The sequence below is a fragment of the Danio rerio genome, chromosome 4 (genome assembly GCF_049306965.1).
Source record: "Danio rerio strain Tuebingen ecotype United States chromosome 4, GRCz12tu, whole genome shotgun sequence".
Taxonomy (NCBI): domain Eukaryota; kingdom Metazoa; phylum Chordata; class Actinopteri; order Cypriniformes; family Danionidae; genus Danio; species Danio rerio.
This window is the reverse complement of record NC_133179.1, coordinates 22,460,928-22,476,553: the sequence shown is the minus strand read 5'-3', so window position 1 is coordinate 22,476,553 and position 15,626 is coordinate 22,460,928. Positions and strand designations below refer to the sequence as shown.

At 34.7% G+C, this 15,626-nt stretch overlaps 1 protein-coding gene across 12 annotated transcripts in view; it reads right to left on the bottom strand.

The window, feature by feature from the left end:
• Positions 1-10,589, bottom strand: part of acss3 (acyl-CoA synthetase short chain family member 3) — a 127,211-nt gene extending 116,622 nt beyond the window's left edge. For 8 of the 12 annotated variants that reach the window (XR_012402104.1, XR_012402105.1, XR_012402106.1 and 5 more), the window contains exons 1-5: positions 10,053-10,589; positions 8,820-8,964; positions 8,381-8,569; positions 5,814-5,948; positions 2,138-2,278 (exon numbers count right to left, since the gene is read on the bottom strand). Coding sequence is in view for 7 of the 12 variants with exons in the window: in XM_073947203.1 (XP_073803304.1) it covers positions 2,138-2,278; positions 5,814-5,948; positions 8,381-8,569; positions 8,820-8,964; positions 10,053-10,429 (987 nt within the window). In the remaining 5 variants the exon portion in view is untranslated. Of the gene's footprint in view, positions 1-2,137; positions 2,279-5,813; positions 5,949-8,380; positions 8,570-8,819; positions 8,965-9,386; positions 9,730-10,052 lie in introns of those variants that run through there. The other 4 variants (XR_012402107.1, XR_012402108.1, XM_073947205.1 and 1 more) reach the window with 1 other exon arrangement.
• Between the last annotated feature and the right edge of the window lie 5,037 nt (positions 10,590-15,626).

Genomic DNA, 15,626 nt, shown 5'->3' with positions numbered 1-15,626 from the left:
TTTGCGGGCACACATCTCTTTCCCACGCTTATGTGCCGATTACCTCCATTACATTACATGTTCATTTTGTAATACACTTTCAGTGGCTATATGTGTTTTCACTGCAGTTATTTTACGTCTAATTCTAAAAACTCATGTAAAACACTACTTTGAGACATTGATCACATCTAAAGAATGTTGAATAAATATTTGGTGGTGACATTTTTTGTGCTAATTTACGAGCAGTCAAAACAGACCAGTCAATTTTGATCGGGAACACTAAAGCGGCAGGAGGTGAACACGACAGAAGGGTTAAATGTAAAGAGTTTGTTGTGAAGTAACGTAATTCACCTCTGTATGTTAGAAGGTTGCATTACTTAATATATTACAGTACTAGCTTAATGAACTACTAATTAGCTGTTTATTAACAGTAAGGTACAAGTTGGGTTTAGGTTTTGGGTATGATTAGGGATGCAGAATAATATCATACTTAATAACTACTGGTGAACAGCTAATATCTTAATATTAGGCAGGTAATAAGCCGGTAGGTAATAGCATGGATTGTGACCTAAACTAAAGTTTACTAATAATACCATTTTGTTATTATTAGTTCATCTTAGTAAATACATTAACTAAAAAACCTTATTGTAAAGTGTGACCCATTTATCAGTTTGCTTTACATTATATTTTGCTAAAATTATGAAAAAAAAAATTTTTAGTTACACCAATGTAACTAATCTGACTTTTTTGTCAGCAGTGGAATTTTTACCCAGCCCTAAAACTTATTTTCTGGAAAATCTGCACTTAATTTTAGTATTATATCCTAAAATCATTTCCTTTGATGATGCATTTACACGATGGGTAACATTTCATTGGTAAACATGATTATATTTTGTTATAATACTCTAACGCAGTGGTAGGGAACCTATGGCTTGCGAGCACCATGTGGCTCTTTGACCAAAAATATGTGGTTTTACAGCTGTCTTCCTTCAATAATATTTTACAGTTTAAAAAATTGTAGCCATCACTAGAAATTAGTTTCCAATTAAAAATACAATTACAATTTTTACATTTCGACCAATGCACGTGTGCGGTGCTGAGGATAAAATTTGAATCGCGACACTAGTGAAGGGCAAATGCGTGTGCGTGGTTACTATAAAAATAAAAGTTGTTTTGCCCTTTATTTCCCCAATAACAGTAAAATATATCGTTTTGTTCTTCAAAACTAGCAAAAGTTAATAATAACAATAATATATGTTCTTTAAAACTAGCCAAAATAATTGTCGCATACTGTATCATGAATTATTTAAAGTGTCATTTTTTTATAGAGGAAAAAATGTCTGTTTTAAATTATGTTGCTTTTCAAAAAAAAAAAAAAAAAGTTTATTTACTAGAAATTTTGTTAAATTGTTATATATATATTTGTTTTTTTTAGTTGTGCATGAGCATAAATAAAGGATTTGTTTAAACCTGTATTATTTATAGTAGTAGTATATATTTGGGTGCGTATAAATATCCCAGTGGCACTTGCCAAAAATATCGGAAATGGCTCTTTGCTTAAAAAAAAAAAAAAAAAAAAGCTTTCTGATCCCTTTAATGAATATAAACAAAAAAATCTGCTATTGAGTAGGGGTGTGGGTCACGCTTTATTTTGATGGTCCTTTTGTTGAATTTAAGTTTTATTGCATCAACATGCCAACTAATTCCCATTAGATTATAAGTAGACTGTTAGGTTGGGGTTAGGGTTAGGGTTACTGTAAGTTGACATGTACTTGCAAAGTTTCTTATAGTCAGTTAAATGTCTGTTGAAGGAGCAGTATCAACAGATATTAAGCAGACAGTCTACTAATGCTCAAATGGACCGTCAAAATAAAGTGTTACCAGGGTCTGTTATGCCATTTTTATTGCAGAAATCCTACAGAGCATCAGGCAACTTCACAGCCGCACACTGAATCCTTTATACTAAAACAAGCTTCTTTATTGATATCTTGAATACACAAGAGACTTTATAAAGACGCATGGCTCATCGTCTCCTGCTAACACAATATGCAATAAACAAAGCCCCTGACAGCATGGATCTGTTCCACGGTAAACAATTTCATCCGCAACCCTCAGCTGTGTGCTTTATCGCTGTGTGCCGACATAAACAAGAGTTTACCTTTGGAGAGCCGGTGGTGCCGGAGGTGTACAGGACATACAGAGGGTGATGAGCGGAGACTGAAACACAGTCATGAGGGCGAGCGGTGGACATCTCCTCCTCCCAGTCCAAGGTCAGGTCTGGTCGAGTTGACACCTTCTCCTGGAGGGAAAACAACAAGATTCACTTATGTCCTGGTATTTGTGTGATGCTTCAGAAACACACTTCAGTTTGTTTTCTTCTGTTGAACACAAAAGAAGATATTTTGATGTAGGGCTAGACAATATATATTGTTTTAGCATCGATATCACAATGTGTGCATCAGCAATAGTCACGTCGCAGGATATGCAATGTTAAGTTTGAATTATAGTTGAACAGGATCTACAGAATTATATTTAATTACTGTATTTATATGGAATTTCTATGATTTGAGATTATTTTACTCACCCCACTGGCAGTATATCATAAAACTTTATAAAACTTTTTGATATTTGTATTAGAAATGAGACAAAACAAAGAAAAGTTTTTTGTTAATAATAATAATAATGCATTTTATTTAAAGGCACCTTTCATGGCACTCAAGGTCATCGTACAGGACAGGTAGAACAATCAGTTAAAAAAAAACAATAACAGTCAATAGAATACAATACAAACTTTAAAAAAGCAGTCGGGTTAAAGTAAATAAGCTGTTTTTGTGTTTTGAGTTTAGATTTAAATTGTTAAAGAGAGTCTAAATTACTTGCATCTTTGGGTTTGTTTGCGTTCATAGTTCAGGTCACAGATCACTTGAATATAAGCTTACAAAATGTGCCAGCTTGCAAAATTCCTCCATCCCAAACATAAATGAAATATGCAAAAAGGAGATGCATCTCTGGTGCATGTATTGATTTGACAATGGATGGGTAACACTGTAACAATGACAAGAAAATATAGGTATGATTGAGCATTCTGTTGTGGTGTTTTAATTTGGCTTGTCTGTATTTTAGGAGCAAGTGAACTCCAAAGCTGAGGAGGAGAGTAGCTGAAGGATCTGCTCCCCATGGTGACATGGCGGACAGAGGGAGCTGTTGTAGAATAGGTGTGATGTGACAGATAGAGTTTTTTTTTTGTGATAATACAGGCTGCAGCATTTTGTACCAGTTGTAATGTATAAAGAGCTTTTTGAGCGAGGCCAAACAGAAGGGGATTACAGTAGTCTAAACGGGATGTGACTAAACTATGAACAAGAATGGCAGCTGAATAAGGTGTGAGAGAAGGTCGTATACGATTTATATTTCAAAGGTGGAAATAAGCAGACCGGGTGACATTATTAACATTTTGCATTGTAATTATTCAATTTCTGTACCCGAATACTGTTAGACTCCCCAGAAAACCATCAAAAAGTGCTATTTAAGCTGTATTTATATTGCAACATTAATTGTAAAAAAATAAAATATCAGGCAGCACAATGGCTCAGTGGTTAGCACTGTTGCCTCACAGCAAGAATGTCACTGTTTTGCGTCCTGGAAGGGTCAGTTGGCATTTCTTTGTGGAGTTTGCATGTTCTCCCCGTGTTTGCGTGGGTTTCCTCTGAGTGCTCTGGTTTCCCCCACAGTCCAAAAACATGTGCCTTAGGTGAATTGAATAAGTAAAATTGGTTATAGTGTTTTAGCGTGTGTGTTTCCCAGTGCTGGGTTGCAACCGGAAAACCATATGCTGGAATAGTTAGCAGTTCATAGAGACTAAACCGAAGCAAAATGTATGAATGAATGAATGAATGAAAGAATGAATGAATGAATGAATGAATGAATGAATGAATGAATGAATGAATGACAAAATATCGCAATATCAAATTGTTCCAAACCCGTGCAGCACTATTTTGAAGAATGCTAAAAACTGGTAGCCTTTTTTTTTTCCTTTCAATATATATTGCAAGCTATTTTGTTTGTCTTCAACAGACAAAAAAAAAAACATCACAAGGGTCTGAAACAATTAGAGGGCAGGCTAAAAAATGGCTATTAGTATTCTTCAAAACATTCTGCTCCACAGAATAGAACAACATATGGACATTCTAAGAAGTTCTATTTATAGCATTAATATCATTTTATTTTGGGTGGCACGGTGGCTCAGTGTTTAGCACTGGTTCGAGTTCCAGCTGTTACTTAATCTAAGTCCAAAGTTCAAAGACATGCACTATAGGTGAATTGAGTAAACTGTAAATTGTCTGTAGTGTATGTGTGTGAATGTGATAGTGTATAGGTGCTTCCCAGAACTGGATTGCAACTGGAAGGGCTGTATAAAGTACATGCAAGATAAGTTAGCAGTTAATTCTGCTATGGCGACCCCCTGATGAACAAAGGACTAAGCGGAAGTAAAATGAATAAATAAATGAATTATTTTATTCTTAATATTTTAAAAGTGTTTTAATTTCTATATTTGCAGTTTTACTTTTATTAATTTAACTTTGTCGTCATTTTTGTTATGTGTTTTTGTTGTTTTTGCCATTTATTCTTCAATTAGTTGCCAATTAAACCTTTAAAGTTATCTAATATCTAATACTTTACCTAATACTTTACTTCAGCTTCTTTGTACAATTCTTGTTGTGTTGATTTATTTTGTGCTGATGCGTAATATTTGCTTTTGTAATTGTTGAGCTAACAATATTATTAATTACACTTATTTATTTTATACAACATTTCTAACGTTATATTAGATTTCATTTACACTTTATTTTGATTACAAAAAAGTTTTGTTCTTAGTTTAATTAAGGATAGCATCAGTCAGGCAGTTAATGATTGAACCTTTTTAGGGTTGTTCCTAAGTATTTTATGGGAAAATAATTCAGTGTTATAAACAAACAAACAAATAATTAAATAAACTCCACCCACTGTAATGCTATTTCAAAACTGTATGACTATTTTCAAATCTCTAAGTCCTGTCATATGAAGCTGTAATACACATTAAACACAAGTTTAGGGTTTACGTTATTGTTTTTTTTTTTTATCACATAACAATTCATTGATTAAAAATGTAATAATTGCTGTGTTGTTGTATTTTGTTAAATGTGCTATTTCTAGGATTTGTTATTTGTAGTAGCAGCGCAAATAGCCTTTTACATTTAAACTTAAATGCATTTCCATGCCAATCAAATAGTTTACAGCATTTGGTAAATAAGATCCTTCCATGTGGAAATCTTCTCAATAAATAAAAGAGAAGAGTTCCTTCTATATTTCTTTCTGAGTCTCTGAACTGTGTTCATCTTCACCAGCCATGCGGGATTCATCCTGTATCCCAAACCGCTGGAAAATCAAAAAGCCATTTGCCAACAGTTTCCATGACAACACAGGATGAAGCTTAAGTAATTCCCCGCGTTGTGAAATCAACATACTTATTCTAGATGCAGAAACAACTCATTTAACAGACATCAAAACAAGAAAAGGGCTGAATTACTTTAGCTGAAGTCTGTCGAAATGCTCCAAGCTTTGAACATCTGATTTCCCTTTTTTCAACAAATGAAGAAAGACCAACTTCCTTCTGCAGTGACTCAGGAGGTGAAGGCTGAATTTAGTGGTACACTCATTTAGAAAGGTGTAGCACATTTGCATTTTTATTCTCTTACCGCATTATCTCCTCTCTTAACATTTAATAGGCAATGGAAACTGTGCCTGTGCGATAATGAGGCTGGTGTTCAGGTGCCGTGGGGTGTCTGGGAGCTTACCATGCTGGGACGGTTGTAGATGAGGACTTTGTGTGGTTTGTGTGTGCTGAGCTCCAGAGCTTTCTCCACCAGGGGAATGTACTCCACTAGTCTGCCCGGCTCAATGCCAAACGATGCTGTCACCAGCAATTTGGGCTGCAGGAAAAATTACAAGTTAATCCACAACCACAGCATTGGCATGAACTTACAAGTAGTTTTTTGTCATTAAACGTCCCCTGAAGTGCCTTGAAATAAACATAATTGTTCAATCCGAGATATCATTTTAACTGAAACATGAAGACGGTGGAGAATGTCAAGTAGATTCTCCTATTTTTATGACAAATTGGCAAATAGCAATAAATTGACATCACAGTTCTGCCAGTTAATGTTGTTCAGATAAGACATTTCTGAAATTTAAGAGCAAAATATTGTCAAACTGTCCACTTTAAAATATGGCATTAAATGTAGAATGAGTTCAAATGAGAAGAAGTGTCTTGTTTTGTGGTCTGTGTCCATTCACAAATATGATCCAATGTGTTCTGGTCTAAAGCAGTCTGTAGCTTCATCCCAAATGCCACACTATACGCTATAGACTTATGCATTATGTACTTATGCACTTACACACTGAACAGCATAGTATATGTATGTATGCATGTATGTATGTATGTATGTATGTATGTATGTATGTATGTATGTATGTATGTATGTATGTATTGTCGTCCCATATGGAACACTTTTTTTTACTAAGCGGAAACAGTTTTCCTGATGACGTTTTACAGTTGCTCAATAGTGAAATAAATGACAAACTACCAAATAATACCTGCCGTGAGTATAGCTGCATTCACTATCAGGATGCAGCATAATCACTCTTATAGAATTTATGTTCATACTCTGGCATGCAGTGTTTACAATGAAGCAAAACCAGACTTCATTAACTATAACATCTTACAAAGGCTGCATCCAGAATCGCATACTTCCATACTATATAGTATGTGGGCTGAGCACTATGTCCGAATTCATAGAATTCAAAAATCGGTGAGTGAGAAGTACCCGGATGACCTACTACTAACGGCGAGATTTAGAAGTGTGCATTGCATGGATGCTACGCTACACCATGATGCCCCATGAGAGAATTCATGAATGGGGGTGAAGCGACGCAACTGACGCTGGTAGGTCACGTGATCACAACAAAATGGCGTATGTAGTACAATGGAGTTTCGTTCATACTGTATAGAACGTACTTTTCTAATGGTCGAGTACTGCATTTAAATTCAAATGCAGTACCTACTGAGTAGTAGGCGATTTTGGATGCAGCCAAAGTCAATTTGATGGGACCGTTTAGCCAAAATAAAAAAAATTTGCCATAATTTTCTCATCCTTCACTTGTTAAACACTTTTTGGGTTGCTATGTTTTCTGCTGAACACAAAAGATAATATTTTAAAGGATGCCTGAAACCTGTAACCATTGACTTCAATAGTATTTTTTTCCTGCATGGAAGTCAATGGCTAACAAATTGCATTATCCTTCAAAATATCATTTTTGTGTTCAACAGAAAAAAAGTAACTCATAATGGTCTGGAACCACCTAAGAATGAGGGTAAATGTTCGTTTTCAGTTGTGCTGAACTGTCTCTTTAATTGTTTTGCCCTGTTTAGTACACTATGTGCCATTCACAACTCTGTACAATGGACTTCATGTCTTACTTGCCTATATGCTGACTGTGTGATGTAAAGAGCTAAGTGTACATGCACACAGTGCATTACAGCATCCTGGCTTTTTGGTGTTCCTCCTCTTATTATTATAATTAATAAACACTGTGTCGGCTACTGTTATTTTCTTATATACACACAAGTGTTAATGTGAACCCTCTGGATGAAGACTTGATTTCATGTGAATAAGTGGCTGATTCCAGCAGCTGCTTTGGCTTCTTGATTGACATTTGAGTGGGTAAAATATATGATGAGAATCTGAAGTGTCATACAAATGGGGTATATGCACACAGACTTTCAATTTCAGTCAGCCAGCACTCAGGGCTTTAGGTTAATTGTCATCCGATAAAAAATAAAAAAAATCACAGTATTTAAGATCTGATTTCTTTAAATAAAAAAACAACGATCATCACTGCCTGGCTGAGATACGATTTAAATTGGGTATCAGACCAAACAAGAAGCACTGCATTTAATTATATTTTCCTTGCCATGCCTTTAAAATAAGGAAATTAATTTTACCCTAGTATTTTCAATGGAGTCTTTTGTCTTGTTTTATGCTTAAACAACCAAATGGATGTTTAAGTCTATTTAACTGATTATATTTAAATTACATTACAACATTCATGCTGTAATGGGGACCTTATGTAATCAAAAATAGTCACATAAAGCTTTCACCGGAAGTTCATCATTGGCTGAAAAACAGTAGCTGTGCATATAGCCCATTGTCAATTCATATGGGCAGACGTAACAATGACAATTTTAAAGTCTTATATCTTGCACAGCAAATATAGTCTCTGTTTGGAGCACACTAGACAATAGATAACCTTATTTTGATTTCAGAGACACTTTCATTATTTTCCAAATAAAGCCAATGCTCACCTTAGCATGGTCGATGCGGCTGGAGAGCTCTTTGGACGCAAATCCTCCAAATATGAGGCTGTGGGTGGCACCGATACGGGCACAGGCCAGCATGGTAAACATGGCCTGAGGAACCATGGGCATGTAGATCACCACCAGGTCACCCATCTTTACACCATGCTTCACCAGTACCCCCGCCAACCTGGAGACCTGCAAATAGGTACAAATGCTAGAATTTATACATAACCAAACCATGACACACTAAAGGCAAATCAGAAATATTACAATATCAATAATAAACAAAGAAGACAGTAAACATTACACATTTGGGAATAGGAAGCAGCATCTCACTTTTGAAACTGAGAGAATAGAAGTTTTCTTTTCTCTTAAAATCCATGTTATCTTTACTCAACAGATAATATAAAAGTTTGCAAATGTGACTGTAGATTAAATAAGTTACCTGCTCCTGCACTTCTCTGTAAGTGATGACCTGTTTAGTCCCGGTAACTGGACTGTCATAAATGACAGCTGCTTGATCCCCTCTTCCATTCTCCACATGCCGATCGACAGCATTATAACACACATTTAGTTTTCCTCCAACAAACCTGAAAAGAAAACAGAAGAATAGCTGAGGCAAATGGTCATACCATGTATATCATTTTTTGAAAGTTTAAATTGACTAAACAAAAGGTTTAAAATGTCATTTTCCAATACTAATTTAAATTAAAGCACCTGTTCATTTTTTATAGGTTCTGCTCCTTATTTTTGAATGAAGTTTATTGCAAAATAAGAATAATGTTGACTGGATAATGGTATTCATGTAGCTTCTTGAAAGCTGATGAGAATTCCCACATTTTTCACAAGAAATGCCACTGTTATTCATTATAGACATGTATTTTATAAAGATATTATTTATAAAGCTATTTTCTGCACAAAGTTTGTTATTAAACATGATTGAAAGTCAGTGCAATTAAGCTAATGAATTAATGAACAAATTCAACAAAAGCACATAAAATCATTTAACAACCTTGGCTCGAAGCTCACAGTAGATCTCTCATTAAAAGTTCATAAGTTACAAATCAATAACAGTTAAAAATCAATAACTATAAAGAAAATTAGTCCTTCTGGCCTGGGAACCTGGCTGTTGTTCATAGTGATAACATTTTCACCCTCCAAAAAAGCAAAACACAACTGAGGAAAAGGCTCTATAGTTACTAATTAACTAGTATAAGTTACACTATATTCTCATGTCAATCCACAGCATACAAAATCTGCCATCATAAACCTGAACTAAATTAAAACAAAAAAACGTAAATATTTATTTGTTTACCACTTGCTACTGACTGAAATGAGAAAACTACACAAAAGGGGCGTTCACACAGGAAGCGTTCGTCTTAGCTGTTTTTGATTGGCCTAAAGACACACGCATTATGGCATACGTCATCCCAATGCGTCACGCGCCAGAAGCATTGCGTTTTTAAAACAGGCTTTAGGGTTCGAACAGCATTGTTAAGGACTAAACAGTTCATTTTGTTATCCCAAACAATAAAAGAAAATGTTTTACTGAGGTTGTCATTCTGAACACATCCCTTTAAAACTGTTATCTCGCTTGAACACACATGCGTTTACTTTCATTCTGTTACTGTTTAAAGCAAAGAATCAATATGTTATGCTTAAGTTAGTCTGTACTCACCACTTTGGAAACACTAAATCCGTATTATCCAAAGTTTTAGTCCAGCGTTCAAACCAAGTGATGCCAAGCGCCGCTTCACTCCAGAACGTGTCAGGTTTATCACGCGCCAGGCCAAACGCGTCTTCATATGTATGTTTTGATGAAAACCCACGAACAAAATGTGTCCTGTGCGTGCTGCAGTTATGGATTTGCTGCTCACACGCACGCAAGAAAGTTGTCTTCACTTTTGGCAGGTAACACTGCCCGTACACACCTGTGCATGAAAACTTGAGACCCAGTAAACATCTTGAACCCACAGCACTCATTGTTTTGCTGCTTTCCTTTACTCCGTACGCAGTGCACATGTGCTTTAAACGCGTAGTTTGGAAAAGTCGCATGTTTTCCGAGGTTTTCTATTCAGAGTCGCGTCGCTTGAGCTCCGCTGTTTGTTGACACAAGAATGCTCCAAGTTTTTCCAGTCAAAAATGGCCGAATAATAATTCAATACTTCAGATCACAGCCAGAGGCCACTCCAAGATACTGCAATCCACTAAATGTGATTGTTACGTAACGCTGGGGCTTTCTGAGGTGTCCTGCATGATTTATGAAACACTGTGTTAAGCAATGCTATAGTCTGCGTAAATGCTTTGGGGAAAAGAGCCTATACTAGGAGTTTTCAAACTTTTTTTTTTTACCGGTAAGAACCTCCAGAAATTAAGAAAGCCATATTTTATATGCATAGAACAGTAGCTGTGTGTGAGAACAAATCATAACCTTGGAATTATAAGGTTCTATCTGCATTCTAAATGATTTTAAGATATTAAGCTCTTTTTTTTTGCATTCCATATAGCAAACAATATGTGAGTAATAATTCTTATTCATACATTAACATTAAAGAGACCCTACATGTACTCAAAATGTAAATAATCAAAATTCTCTTTAATTTGCTAATTGGGATCAAATAAACATGGCAAACAGAACCTTCTAATTCTAAAAAAGTCATTTTCTGCTTGGAATTACAAGGTTCTGTCGGGTAGATCGTTAAATGAAGCATTACTTTTCAAGAGATGCAATCAGTCTGCTTATTAATTTAATTGAAAATAAAAATTGGTGAGGTAACAATATGTTGATGTTTGAGAAAGTAAAATTTTTTGCTTTCCATATAAAAAAGTTTTTTTTTTCTTGTTTAAATTAAACTCACAAAGCTGTGCTGAATATTTTGTCCAGTGCAGATGTTATTTTATGTGATTAATATGAAATATTGAAGGGCCTCGTGGTGGCGCAGTAGATAGTGCTCTCGCCTCACAGAAAGAAGGTCGCTGGTTCGAGCCTCGGCTGGGACAGTTGACATTTCTGTGTGGAGTTTGCATGTTCTCCCCATGTTTATGTGAGTTTTCCTCCAGGTGCTCCAGTCTTCCCCACAAGTCCAAAGACATGCTGTACAGGTGAATCTGGTAAGCTAAATTGTCCGTAGTATATGAGTGTGTATGGATGTTTCCCAGTGATGGGTTGCAGCTGGAAGAGCATCGGCTGCGTAAAAACATATGCTGGATTAGTTGGCGGTTCATTGTGCTATAAATGAATGAATGAATTATTGAGTTATATTTATTGAATTATATGTGCCATGAATTAATAAGTATTTGCTGCTCAAGGCTTAATATCAAATTTAAAGACTTTAAAAGAAAACACACAATGAGCAAATGAGTTGTTTAACAAAACTCCTTAACTAAAGCCAATAAAAATATATATTTTATTTGAAAAAAAAAAGCTAAACGTTTGTTTGTTTGTTTGTTTGTTTGTTTGTTTGTTTGCTTGCTTGTTTTTTTTTTTACATGTATCAGATTTTTTCTTTCATATTTCATTATGACTCATATTCATATTCAGAGGCTCAAACTGAGATTGACGTAGTCTATAAATGAATATAAAAATGTGTAAAAAACATGTTACTTCTTTGTTAATTTATGCCAAAAAAATGCATGACATTATACACTACATGACTCTACATATTTTGATTTTAAAATTTGTAATTAAATTACTTTAATTAATTCAATTAAATGTAATTTGAAATTCACAGAATGAAACAAAACTTGAATTGTACTTAAACACATAAAATAAATCAGACACTGTAAAACTACACACACCTCTAAATGAAAATAGCCATTAAGGCCGGCTTGGCGTTGAACACACATACTCATACAGTCCTTGTGTGTTTGTGTGTGGTTGCATTTATTTTTAATGGCTTATAATGGACAATAATTAGTATTTATATTAGTACAGCAGACTACTTATATCAGGTGATATTAGTTCTTGCTCTTATTTCAATAATTTTACTATTTAATTTATTTATTTTATGATTAAAACACTTTGCTGGTGTATTAGTAACAATTTATAATGTATTATTATGCTTACTTATACAAATCTGTATTTTTTTCACAGTAAAAGGGCACAAATAAATACTTTTCACGCTAATTAAAACGTAAAAACTATCAATCTTGAAGATTGTGTTGGAGTAGTGCTGATCATGTTGGTAATTTAGAGGCAATGAAATTAGTTTTTTCTCATCAGAGTACTTTGAGCTTAAAGTAAACTGACATTTCTTTGTATACGGCATTATTGTTCCAAAGTAGCTTTGCCTTAAAACCTCACTAAGCAAGCTGAAGGCAAGAGTGAACAACAAAAACACCCGAGACAAACACCAATTAATAAAATATTCATCAAAGTATAATGAATATAATTGCAGTTATGCAGAGGAGATATTCTCAGTCAGTTTAAGTCTGAATTATTAGCCCCAATGAATTTTGAACCCCCCTGTTTAGCACATTTTTTAAACATAATAGTTTTAATAACTCATAATAACTGATTTATTTTATCTTTGCCATGATGACACTAAAATATTTGACTAGATATTTATCAAGACACTTCTATACAGCTTAAAGTGACATTCAAATAAAAATGTATATATTTAAGTTGATACAATTTGTGCAGTTCGATCATATGGGCCATCAGATCATAAATCATATGAGCCATTACAAGCCTGATGTACTGTACAGTTTTGACTGTAATAATAAAGAACTCTCTTCTAGCTTGTTTTACTCCAGATTAAAATGTTTGTTGCAATTGTGTGATTTAGCATCTCAACTGCCCAAAATCTGTGGGAATTTTATGAAAATTGCGAATTTCTTCAAATTTTACAGCATCTGCTAGATTTTACATTTAAATTTTGCAATCAACAATCCAACAGGTGGGACAAATCATGCTGTCTAATTAGCCACAGTTATACATAAATTAAAGCAATACAGTTGCAGGCACTGGGATGTTAAGCTGTGGTCACACTGGACTTTTCTCCCCATAGACTTCATACACACGCCAATGAGTCAGACCGGAAATGCAAGCTTGTGCGTTAAGTTTCGCAGATCGATGCATTGGAAAGTTCAAGCTTGGTGAACTCTGACCTGTAAAATCGCATCACTTGACTGCGTGAGACCAATCGAGGATCAAAACATGACCTCTCTGGACAGATATTTAAAATATGGGCTAATCGCTAATTTTTTTTAAATGTCTTGTTTAATCCCGCCCTCTTTCGCAGCACCATACAACAGAATTTTGCATGCTCAAGTTTAAGTGTGACCGCAGCTTTACTCTTTCAATTAATTTAACAAATTCAAATATATATTACCTACTAACAAACGTATGGCCTGGAATGCTGTATTTGAGCTGTATATGTCACAGTCTGGTGTCTTGTGTTTGTCATGTGACTTCCCTATGTGCTGTGCTCTATGTGCTTCATGTTTGCGTCATGTGCTTTCTTTGTTCCATTTTCCTGCCGTTTGTTAATGTTCATGAGTTTCGCCTGTGTTTCTCCCCTGTTGGTTATTAGTTTAATTATGTCCCTCTTATTTATACCCGAGTTTGTGTAGCCCCTTGTCTGGTCTTGAATTGTCAACATCTGAATAAATCTGTGTATTTTGATAATTGCAGAATTTGTGAAGAGAGAGAACATGACAACATACAGTTAAAAGCTTTCTTTTATAAATATCACAAATCACTGTTCTCCAATGTCTTTGATTAACCTAACTTGACAAAAATTAAACTTTATTAACCTTATTAAGCCTTTAAATGACACTTTAAGCTAGATATTAGTATCTTGTAAAATAGTTAGTAAAATATTAAGTACTGTCATCATGGCCAAAGCAAACAAAAAAGTTATTTGAAGTGAAAACTATTATGTAGAAAAATGTGTTGAAAACATCTGTCTTTGTTAAAAAGAACTTGTGATATATATATAAAAAAAAGCATAGAATTTTCACAGGACGACTAATAATTTTGATAATTATATTGGCTTCTTTACTTTTTTGTGTTTTAGGGTCAAAGGAAATGCTTGTTACATTTGGCACAACAATTACAGATCGGCTAATTGCAAGTGCTGTGATCACGCTTTAATTGTGGAGGTGATAGAACTTTTTCAATAGCAGCTCCAAGATTTTAGAACAATCTTCCACTCTCTTTAAGAACATTTCCAACTTTTGAGTCTTTTCAGAGATCACTGGAAACACTTATTTTCTTTAGCTTTTAATCATATGTTGTGAGTTTATGTATTTTGATTCCTGGATGTATGTTTGCATGTATTATGTGTTTTTTATGTACAGCACTTTGCTACCCATTGTGGTTGGTTGAAAGTGCTCTAGAAATAAATTGAGTTGATGTTCAAATATTTCCCAGGTGATGTTTAACAAAACAAAGACATTTCAACCATATTTTCTTTTATATATTTTGTCTTTTCGAGAAACGTATTTTATTTTGTATAATTGTTAGGGTCAATATTATATTATTTATTCCACACACTGTAAATACACACAGCAAAAGAGATTTGAAGAGTCTGCTTGTTTGTTTCACAAAAGAAAAACTTTCATGACATTTGAAAATAAGGGTGTGTAAATCAAGACAGAATTTAAATCTTTAGGCCAACCATAACTCATCAAAAAAATCAGAAATATCTATCCAGGTCTCCAGCAAGACTACTGTGCCATGCATTTTGGTCAGTAATGCTTGCCGTCCATGCCTATCCTCCACTCTGACTGCTGACTGCAGTGCCATTTAACTGTGCAACATGGACACTATGATTGAGTCATTCATCAATCTAGCTGGCAGTTAAGGGATGATGTGATTTACAAATCGCTTGTGCAATGTTTTCTATTAGAGTGGCTGAGGCGATTAATGCTAAGTGGTCTCGGTCCTGTGTGGCAGATTGTCTGTATGTAGATTACTAAGTAAATTGCTAAGGGTTTAATGGAGCTGAATAAGAGGAATGTTTCTTGCAGCATGATGCACATTTGGAGACAGTTACAGTTTTTGGTTGCAAAGCAATGATGTAACTAACTGCTGCTGCAAAAGACGCCAAGATCAAAAAGCTACAGTATATGGCATTGCATACGCTTATTGGAGTTTGTAGAGCTGAACATGAGGAACGTATCTTGCAGCATGATGTGCATAGCTAAATTGGTGACAGTTCCAGCATTTGGTGGTAAAATTGTGTTATGACATAGCATTGATTTCATAATTTTTTAGCAATATTTGCAAAGTACAGTTTTGTACTAT